This window comes from Entelurus aequoreus, linkage group LG17 (assembly GCF_033978785.1).
Source record: "Entelurus aequoreus isolate RoL-2023_Sb linkage group LG17, RoL_Eaeq_v1.1, whole genome shotgun sequence".
NCBI classification, from domain to species: Eukaryota; Metazoa; Chordata; class Actinopteri; order Syngnathiformes; family Syngnathidae; genus Entelurus; species Entelurus aequoreus.
The window spans coordinates 35640187-35651754 of NC_084747.1; the positions used below are offsets into that span (position 1 = coordinate 35640187).

General features: G+C 42.2%; 1 protein-coding gene across 1 annotated transcript in view; it reads left to right on the top strand.

The window, feature by feature from the left end:
- The window catches only part of lzts3b (leucine zipper, putative tumor suppressor family member 3b), a 29098-nt gene that overhangs the window by 15109 nt on the left and 2421 nt on the right, over nucleotides 1-11568 (top strand). The window contains exons 6-8 of the mRNA XM_062023960.1: nucleotides 901-1092; nucleotides 1798-2028; nucleotides 11556-11568. The exon at nucleotides 11556-11568 is cut by the window's right edge and continues 2421 nt beyond it. Coding sequence (XP_061879944.1) covers nucleotides 901-1092; nucleotides 1798-2028; nucleotides 11556-11568 — 436 coding nt within the window. The remainder of the gene's footprint in view (nucleotides 1-900; nucleotides 1093-1797; nucleotides 2029-11555) is intronic.

The following is an 11568-nucleotide window of genomic DNA, read 5'->3' on the forward strand; positions in this document are numbered from 1 at the left end:
ACCTAACAATCAGTAATCATGATTTCAATATTGATAACAATAATCTTAATTATTACTTTGGCCATAACTAGCAGCCCTAGATCTCATACATGAACACTAATTTTATCTATATGGACAAAAAGTGCCGTTATGTCTTATGGCCATCAGGTGCCATCTTTCAAAATTGTTTTATATACCGTAATTTCCGGACTATAAGCCGCACCTGACTATAAGCCGCACCAGCTAAATTTAGGGGAAAATACAGATTGCTCCATATATAAGCCGCACCCGACTATAAGCCGCAGGGTTTTGATGTGTAATTACCGTAGTATATAGGGGTTCCTGCTACCACGGAGGGGATTGTCGGGACAGAGATGACTGTTTGGGAACGCAAAGCGTCCCATTTATTAACAATAAATCTTTCAATCATTCAATCAAACTTTCACATCTTTGACATGGCGAACAGCATTCGTGCAGAGTACAAATAATACAACGGTGCAAAGTAATACAAAGTGCTCGCCTGTACGTTATCAAAACAACCAGCCTACCGGTATATGAAAAGTCAGTCTTTAATCATTGTGTCTTCGTCTTCCTCCTGCGTACTAAAACCACCGAAATCCTCTTCGTCGGTGTCGGAGAAGAACAGGCCGTAAATAAGCCGCAACGTTGTATAAGCCGCAGGGACCAGAACGAGGGGAAAAAGTGGCGGCTTATAGTCCGGAAATTACGGTATATATATATATATATATTATATACTTATATATATCTCCTGCCTCGAAAGAAAATAATGTTTGCCTTGGTACCCTTCTAACTTGCCTTGGTGCCCTAAAATATGAGCCCTCCTTTAAGGCAACACTTGCTTTGACCTTAAAAAGTTAAAAATTTGAAGCCTGGCAGACCTTACCTTGTATTCATCCGCAGGTCACACGGCGTGCTCAGCGCTCCCAGACTGCCCTGCAGGCCCAGATAACTCGTTTATCTCAGGACAAGAGGAGGCTCCAGGAGGAGATGGCTGCCCTGCTTGCCCAGAGAGAGGAGCTGGAGAGAAAGTGTCTGGATTACAGGAAGGAGCAGGCTGACATATTGCCACGTCTAGAGGAGACTAAGTGGGAGGTGAGATATGAGATTAAAGTGATACATTGTAAACGCAGCTCTTAATCCTCTTTTGGTCTACAGCAGGGGTGGCAAACATAAGGCCCGCAGGCCGGATCAAGCCCGCAAACAGGTTTTAGCCGGCCCACGGGATGAATTTGCTAAGTATAAAAATGAGCCGGAATTTTTGAATGAAAGAAACCGCTGTTCTAAATGTGTCCACTAGATGTCGCAATAGCAATTATTGTATGCTACATATGTAAAAAATTAAATAAACAACACAATGTTAGTGCACCAGTCGAGGAAAATGAGCAAACTACACAAATAACATCCTATAATTTGATTTTGCTATTATTTTTTATTTTGATGGATTGAAAATTAACACCAATGTTGACTGATGAACATTATCACATCATTTATTCAGAAAGTATAAATAACAACAAATAAAGATAGAATACTATTAACCGTAACATGTAAGTATAAAAAAAAACCAACAACATTATGATTTGTACATTTTCAGAATGTGCTTGTTCTATTTTTAAACAAAGAAAACAATCTGAAGTTGTCTTTATATCGTGCCGTGATTTTACCAGTCCGGCCCACTTGGGAGTAGATTTTTCTCTATGTGGCCCCCGATCTAAAATGAGTTTGACACCCCTGGTCTACAGGTTTATGCACTTACATTCAGTACTAAAAATGCACCCTCTTTTGCTCTTTACGTGTTAGGTGTGTCAGAAGGCCGGCGAGATTTCACTGCTCAAGCAGCAGCTGCGGGAAAGCCAAGCAGAAGTGACCCAGCGGGCCGGAGAGATGGTGGCCCTGAGGGGCCAGCTGAAGGAGCTCAACGTCCAACTGAGGGAGCAGGAGGAAGCCATGCTGGGATTGAAGGAGTCTTACAGCACCAAGAGTCATGAGTTGGAGAAGTGCGAGGCCGACCTGAGGAGGACCCTGTCAGAGGTGAGCTCACGTCCTGTAATGTAATGGAAAATAAATAGATTTTGCGTACACAATGCAAGAATGATATATCAAAGAATTTGCTATTAAAGTATTGATTTAACAGTATGTTTACTATTGTGGTTGTAGTTTAACTGCTGCACTCAAATGCACAAAATAAAAAGCTGTACAAGTTAAATCTCATTATTAGCCTGTCCTAATACACATTTTGCTCACAACGGCACAAAGCAACGAGAGGCAAAAACATTGTTAAACTTTTTTTTTTTTGTCCTGTCCAGCTTTTCAGGCAAATCATATTGTTCATTTAGATGCTCATATCGGTTGTACAGATTTACTTTACAAAAGAGAAGGGTGGGATAATCCTCTTGTTGCCTTATTTGTATTTAACTTTATTTTATGTATTTAAATCATTATTTGGTGCAGCCGGGCCGGAGCAGGAGGGATAGAAAGAGAAAAAAAGGAAGACAGAGGGGGAAATTGTGGGGACAGGAGGGGGATAAGACAGAGAGACAACAACAAGTGAAGTGAAGTGAATTACATTTATATAGCGCTTTTTCTCAAGTGACTCAAAGCGCTTTACATTGTGAAACCCAATATCTAAGTTACATTTAAACCAGTGTGGGTGGCACTGGGAGCAGGTGGGTAAAGTGTCTTGCCCAAGGACACAACGGCAGTGACTAGGATGGCGGAAGCGGGGATCGAACCTGCAACCCTCAAGTTGCTGGCACGGCCGCTCTACCAACCGAGCTATACCGTCCCAACAACAATAACAACTATTCCTGAGCGCGGCCACCCCTGCTGCTCACTGCTCCCCTCACCTCCCAGGGAGTGATCATGGGGATGGGTCAAATGCAGAGGATAATTTCACCACACCTAGTGTGTGTGTGACTATCGTTGGGACTTTAACTTTCACAACAACAGAGCAGCATCAGCGAATACGATATATGACATATACGATATGTACAAATATGATTACATTATATGAATACATTATGTTGAACTTCTAAAGACATTCACCTTGAATTTAGATTTTAGCATTATGAACTAGAAAGGGACCATAAAAAAGAAATAGAGATAAATGCTTTAAAATGTAGTATCGGAAATTATCGGTATCGTTTTTTTTATTATGGGTATCGTTTTTTTTTGTGTGGTTTTTTTTATTTAGTTTTTTTATTAAAACAACATAAAAAACACAAGATACTCTTACAATTAGTGCACCAACCCAAAAAACCTCCCTCCCCCATTTATACTCATTCACACAAAAGGGTTGTTTTTTTGTTATTAATATTCTGGTTCCTACATTATATATCAATGTATATCAATACAGTCTGCAAGGGATACAGTCCGTAAGCACACATGATTGTGCGCGCTGCTGGTCCACTAATAATACTAACCTTTAACAGTTAATTTTACTCATTTTCATTCATTACTAGTTTCTATGTAACTGTTTTTATATTGTTTTACATTCTTTTTTATTCAAGAAAATGTTTTTAATTTATTTATCTTATTTAATTTAATTATTTTTTTTAAAAAAAGACCTTATCTTCACCATACCTGGTTGTCCAAATTAGGCATAATAATGTGTTAATTCCACGACTGTATATATCGGTATCGGTTGATATCGGTATCGGTAATTAAGAGTTGGACAATATCGGAATATCGGATATGGGCAAAAAAAGCCATTATCGGACATCCCTAAAAAGAAAAGAACAAAATGCATTATTGTATAATTTCCAATGAGTGCAACTGCTGGATCGAGAAGGTTTCCGGTAAATCCAAATAATTGAAATCCTAATCCGCCAAAATCCTGCCTGGTAAAGGGGTAAGAGAGCATGTCTAAGTAGGGCTTGAACAACATTTAGAAAAGCTAAACAATATTATCTTTTGTGTTGGGTGAGCTCTTAAGAAGCTTACGTAGATGGGATGTACATATGTGCGCTACAGAGGGCGGCCAAATTAAGAAAGAGTGTCTTAAAATGTTAAAGGGGCTGTTTGCAACATTTACACAGATGCCTAGAGGGCGACGACTTTCCAGTTTGTTTTACACATTATATCCCACCCTCTTACGCCTTTTCGTACGTAATGACTTAATTCAAACTTACGTAAAACATGTACGCGCATTAGCTTTGGGTGTTCTTAGCCAATAATATCAAATTGGATAGCTAGCGTTAAGTGTCATTTAATCAGTTGCAGGCCGTGCGTTTCCCACCTAGGCCTTCAGTGATCTCCGACTTCAATGATTACCTCTCAAAATACCATCATTGATGTCACCACATGATCATTTCTGGAGAAATACTATACAGGAACACATTCACGCCCTACCGGGAATTGAATTACATCAACAGTGTACAAAACAGGTTATTTTCTGGCGCATTTAAAAATCAATAAAACACCTCAGCAATTAAAACATATCTTATGTGGTACTGTCAAAATAAAAATAGCAAAAAAACATATGAAAAGTGGAAAAAAATATATATTTGAACTTACAATTTAGAGAACCTATTCGACGCCGTATAAGCCAGTGGTACCCCTCGCCGTCGGCTTATTCGAGTGGAAATGGCAACAATTTCCCCCATTTCATCGCCAGAACAGCTGAGCTAGCTTCCGGGGTTGGCCGACATCGTCTCACAAGATGTATTTTCTCTTTAAATATCCTTCTTGAAAATGGCCTTGCAAATATATATCTGCCACCTAATCAACGTTTTGTTCTTTTTCTCTGCTATCCCGGTCTGGCTACGGCGCAACACTTCATGCTTCCTGCTAAATTGAAACTTGTGAATGGATACTCACTTTGGAATGACAAGTGTGTATCCAATCACAGTCTCGTTAACATCAGGCTACTTGGATAGGTTACTGTCAACAACTTGTGATCTGATTGGCTATCCCAACTGTCTGTCAACTCTGTGTTCTCAAATCCATCCGCTAACGGTCCGAATGAGTATCCAACCACGGGACGCGTAAATGTCACGTTCAACCTTAGGCCAGCTAAAAGGCCTTACTGACAACAACTTGTGATCTGATTGGCTATCGCAACTGTCTATCAACTGTATGTCCCCGTTCACTGAGAGTGCACGGACCCCCGAATTGTTGATTCTGAAGGCTCTAGGCAGATTTGGTACAGCATGGCAACATAAGCTAGCTGAATTCTGACTGGATACAAACTAAAAACAACAGCACTGGAAGAAGCATATTATGATATGAAGAGAATATGAATACTTTTAGATATTTAGGGAAAGTAAATAAAAAAATAATTGTATCTTTAATTATGATCATGATTTCTGGTTATGTTAGGCCAGCAGAGACGGCCTTGTTGGCCCTGACGGCACACCACTGCATTTAATGTATATTCTATCATAACAACAACATGCCTGCAAAGTGTTCATTGCTTGTCTTGGACTGCTTTTATATGTGTGCACGCGCTCCCCGCGCATACGTGTTGATGAGACCTTGTGAGTGACAGCCGTAAACACCAAACATTTTATTCGGGTCGTAAAAACGTTTATTACAAACCCTGTTTCCATATGAGTTGGGAAATTGTGTATGTTGTAAATATAAACGGAATACAATGATTTGCAAATCATTTTCAACCCATATTCAGGTGAATATGCTACAAAGACAACATATTTGATGTTCAAACTGATAAACATTTTTTTGGGAAAAATCATTAACTTTAGAATTTGATGCCAGCATCACATGAAAAAGAAGTTGGGAAAGGTGGCAATATACACTGATAAAGTTGAGGAATGCTCATCAAACACTTATTTGGAACATCCCACAGGTGAACAGTTAAATTGGGACCAGTGGGTGCCATGATTGGGTAAAAAAGTAGATTCCATGAAATGCTCAGTCATTCACAAACAAGGATGGGGCGAGGGTCACCACTTTGTCAATAAATGTGTGAGCAAATTCTTGAACAGTTTAAGAAAAACCTTTCTCAACCAGCTATTGCAAGGAATTTAGGGATTTCACCAGCTACGGTCCGTAATATCATCAAAGGGTTCACAGAATCTGGAGAAATCACTGCACGTAAACAGCTAAGCCCGTGACCTTCGATCCCTCAGGCTGTACTGCGTCAACAAGCGACATCAGTGTGTAAAGGATATCACCACATGGGCTCAGGAACACTTCAGAAACCCACTGTTAGTAACTACAGTTGGTCGCTACATCTGTAAGTGCAAGTTAAAACTCTCCTATGCAAGGCGAAAACCGTTTATCAACAACACCCAGAAACGCCGTCGGCTTCGCTGGGCCTGAGCTCATCTAAGATCAGAATCAGAATCAGAATCAGAATCGTTTTATTGCCATTGTTTGAAAACGGGTTCACAAACTAGGAATTTTTCTTGGTGCAAACGTGCGACATAAAACACATATAACACATATTTGGTATAAAAAGAGCTGTGACTGAGCTATCAGATAGACTTAGAAGGGATTCAAGGAATTCAAGGAGCTGCTGTTAGGAGTTATTGTTCATTTGCCTGATGGCCAAGGGGAAAAAACTGTTCAGGTGGCGGGAGGTGTGGGTCTGGATGGAGCGTAGTCTCCTGCCTGAGGGGAGAGGGGAGAATAGTGTGTGTCCAGGGTGAGAAGAGTCAGCTGTGATCCGACCCACACGCCTCCTGGTCCTGGAGGAGAACAAGTCCTGGAGGGATGGGAGCTTGCAGCCAATCACCTTCTCAGCAGCACGTACGATGCGCTGCAGTCTATTCTTATCCTGGACTGTGGCGCCGGGGAACCACACTGTGATGGAGGAGGTCAGGATGGACTCTATGATGGCTGAGTAAAACTGCACCAGCATCTCTGTCGGCACCTTAAGTTTCCTCAGCTGCCGCAGGAAGTACATCCTCTGCTGGGCCTTCTTGATGATGGAGCTGATGGTCAGCTCCCACTTGAGGTCCTGGGTGATGGTGGTGCCCAAGAAACGGAAGGAGTCCACAATGGGGACGGGGGTGGGAGAGTCAATCAGGGTGAGGGGGGATGGTGGGGCTGTGACTTTCCTGAAGTCCACGATCATCTCCACTGTTTTCTGGGCGTTCAGCTCCAGGTTGTTGAGGCTGCACCAGGACGTCAGCCGGTCCACCTCTCTCCTGTAGGCGGACTCATCGCCATTCGAGATGAGCCCGATGAGGGTGGTGTCATCCGCAAACTTGAGCAGTTTTACGGATTGGTGACTGGAGGTGCAGCAGTTTGTATACAGGGAGAAGAGCCAGGGGGAGAGTACACAGCCCTGAGGAGTACCAGTGTTTGTGGTTCGACTGTCCGAGACAATCTTCCCCAGCCGTACGTGCTGTCTTCGGTCTGTCAGGAAGTCATTAATCCAACTGCAGAGGGAGTCGGGCACGCTGACCTGGTAGAGCTTGTCTTGTAGCAGTCCAGGGAGGATGGTGTCGAAGGCAGAGCTGAAGTCCACAAACAGGATCCTAGCGTAGGTTCCTGGGGAGTCCAGATGCTCCAGGATGAAGTGGAGGGCCAGGTTCACTGCATCATCCACAGACCTGTTGGCTCTGTAGGCGAACTGCAGTGGGTCCAGGAGGGGGGCGGTGATGTCCTTGAGGTGGGGCAGGACCAAGCGCTCAAAGGACTTCATGACCACAGACGTCAGCGCGACCGGCCTGTAGTCATTTAGTCCTGTGATCCGTGCTTTCTTGGGGACAGGGACAATGGTAGAGGTCTTAAAGCAGGACAGCACGCGGCATAGCTCCAGAGAAGTGTTAAAAATGTCAGTGAAGACAGGAGCCAGCTGGTCCGCACAGTGTCTGAGAGTGGAGGGGGAGACACCATCCGGCCCGGGGGCCTTCCGCGTATTCAGCTTCAAGAACTGCCGGCGTACATCCTCTTCTTTGATGGAGAGGGTCTTTACAGTCTTATGATGTTTTTGGAGTCCTGTGATGTCATTGGAGTCCTTTGAGTCCTTTAACTCCTTTAATGATGTGCTGGCATTGGTGGGGAGGGTGATGGTGGGGGGAGCATGGCTTTGATGAGCTGAAGGCCGTTCATGACGACAGATGGACTGATGCAAAGTGTAAAAGTGTTCTGTGGTCTGAGGAGTCCCCATTTCAAATTGTTTTTGGAAACTGTGGACGTCGTGTCCTCCGGACCAAGGAGGAAAAGAACCATCCGGACTGTTATAGGCGCAAAGTTGAAAAGCCAGCATCTGTGATGGTATGGGGGTGTATTAGTGCCTGAGACATGGGTAACTTACACATCTGTGAAGGCACCATTAATGCTGAAAGGTACATACAGGTTTTGGAGCAACATATGTTGCCATCCAAGCAACGTTACCATGAACGCCCCTGCTTATTTCAGAAAGACAATGCCAAGCCACGTGTTACATCAACGTGGCTTCATAGTAAAAGAGTGCGGGTACTAGACTGGCCTGCCTGTAGTCCAGATCTGTCTCCCATTGAAAATGTGTGGCGCATTATGAAGCCTAAAATACCACAACGGAGACCCCCGGACTGTTGAACAACTTAAGCTGTACATCAAGCAAGAATGGGAAAGAATTCCACCTGAGAAGCTTAAAAATGTGTCTCCTCAGTTCCCAAACGTTTACTAAGTGTTGTTAAAAGGAAAGGCCATGTAACACAGTGGTGAACATGCCCTTTCCCAACTACTTTGGCACGTGTTACAGCCATGAAATTGTAAGTTAATTACTATTTGCAAAAAAAAATAACGTTTATGAGTTTGAACATCAAATATGTTGTCTTTGTAGTGCATTCAATTGAATATGGGTTGAAAAGGATTTGCAAATCATTGTATTCCTTTTATATTTACATCTAACACAATTTCCCAACTCATATGGAAACGGGGTTTGTACATAGACTTTGTAATTGTTAAAACGATAAACAAATTGTCAACAAAGGTATTCTGTTACACCACTAATGGTAACATAAGCTAGCTGGTTATATTTTTTGCTTTGAAAAATGTTACTGTAAAGAAGTTGCAAACAGCACCTTAAAGTGCATGCATTTGTCAGATGTTTTTTTTTAACCATAGGAAAAACAAATACAGTCGTGGTCAAAAGTTTACATACACTTGTAAAGAACATAATGGCATGGCTGTCTTGAGTTTCCAATAATTTCTACAAGTCTTACTTTTTTGTGATAAGTGTCAATTGTCGTTTCATCTGACATCACATGGACAAAGATAAGACCTTCTGGAGGAAAGTTCTGTGGTCAGAAGAAACAAAAATTGAGCTGTTTGGCCACAATACCCAGCAATATGTTTGGAGGAGAAAAGGTGAGGCCTTTAATCCCAGGAACACCAACCATATCGTCAAGCATGGTGGTGGTAGTATTATGATCTGGGAACTGTTTTGATGCCAATGTAACTGGTGCTTTACAGAGAGTAAACAGGACAATGAAAAAGGAGGATTACCTCCAAATTCTTGAGGACAACCTAAATTCATCAGCCCAGAGGTTGGGTCTTGGGCGCAGTTGGGTGTTCCAACAGGACAATGACCCCAAATACACGTCAAAAGTGGTAAAGGAATGGCTAAATCAGGCTAGGATTAAGATTTTAGAATGGCCTTCCCAAAGTCCTGTGTGGAAAATGCTGAAGAAACAAGTCCATGTCAGAAAACCAACAACTTTAGCTCAACTGCACCAAATATGTCAAGAGGAGTGGTCAAAAATTCAACCAGAAGCTTGCCAGAAGCTTGATGATGGCTACCAAAAGCGCCTTATTGCAGTGAAACTTGCCAAGGGACATGTAACCAAATATTAACATTGCTGTATGTATACTTTTGACCCAGCAGATTTGGTCACATTTTCAGTAGACCCATAATAAATTCATAAAAGAACCAAACTTCATGAATTCTTTTTGTGACCAACAAGTATGTGCTCCAATCAATCTATCACAAACGAATAAGAGTTGTAGAAATGATTAGAAACTCAAGACAGCCATGACATTATGTTCTTTACAAGTGTATGTAAACTTTTGACCACGACTGTATATGAATTTTGATAAAAGCCAGAGGGACACAGAAGCAATATAAACTTACATTGTTCAAGTTTCAAACCCTTTCCAATAGAAAACAATGGAAATTGAAAGGCCTACTGAAACCCACTACTACCGACCACGCAGTCTGATAGTAGCAACACATGCCAATACGGCCGGGTTAACTTGTAAAGTGCAATTTTAAATTTCCCGCTAAACTTCCGGTTGAAAACGTCTATGTATGATGACGTATGCGTGTGACGTCAATCGTTGAAACGGAAGTATTCGAACGCCATTGAATCCAATACAAAAAGCTCTGTTTTCATATCAAAATTCCACAGTATTCTGGACATCTGTGTTGGTGAATCTTTTGCAATTTGTTTAATGAACAATGAAGACTGCAAAGAAAAAAGTTGTAGGTGGGATCGGTGTATTAGCGGCTGGCTGCAGCAACACAAACAGGAGGACTTTGAGGTGGATAGCAGACGGGCTATCCGACAGTAGCCGCCGACCGCATCGGTGATCGAGTGAAGTCCTTCGTCGCACCGTCAATCGCTGGAACGCAGGTGAGCACGGGTGTTGATGAGCAGATGAGGGCTGGCTGGCGTAGGTGGATAGCTAATGTTTTTAGCATAGCTCTGTGAGGTCCCGTTGCTAAGTTAGCTTCAATGGCGTCATTAGCAACAGCATTGTTAACCTTCGCCAGGCTGGAAAGCATTAACCGTGTATTTACATGTCCATGGTTTAATAGTACTGTTGATTTTCTGTCTATCCTTCCAGTCAGGGGCTTATTTCTTTTGTTTCTATATGCAGTTAAACCCAATGCTATCACGTTAGCTCCGTAGCTAAAGTGTTTCCCCGATGTATTGTCGTGGAGATAAAAGCCACTGTGAATGTCCATTTTGCATTCTCGACTCTCATTTTCAAGAGGATATAGTATCCGAGGTGGTTTAAAATACAAATCCGTGATCCACAATAGAAAAAGGAGAGAGTGTGGAATCCAATGAGCCAGCTTGTACCTAAGTTACAGTCAGAGTGAAAAAAGATGCGTCCTGCACTGCACTCTAGTCCTTCACTCTCACGTTCCTCATTCACGAATCTTTCATCCTGGCTCAAATTAATGGGGTAATCGTCGCTTTCTCGGTCCGAATCGCTCTCGCTGCATTGTAAACAATGGGGAAATGTGAGGAGCCTTTCAACCTTTGACGTCACGCTACTTCCGGTACAGGCAAGGCTTTTTTTATCAGTGACCAAAAGTTGCGAACTTTATCACTGATGTTCTCTACTAAATCCTTTCAGCAAAAATATGGCAATATCGCGAAATGATCAAGTATGACACATAGAATGGATCTGCTATCCCCGTTTTAAAAAAAAAAATTCATTTCAGTAGGCCTTGAAATAATCCATTCCAGGGTCAAGCTGTCCACATGATAACTAATGATAATTAACTTCAACAAAAAATAATGAGCTACCATGCACTTGAATAAAACCCAGTTGCTGCTGTGAGAGACCACACATCAACACTTGCACTTAAACATGACGATCTCACTGTCCAACAGTGCTGTTTTTGAGGATGTGGTCTTTTCTGTTAACAGGTGTCCATCCTGC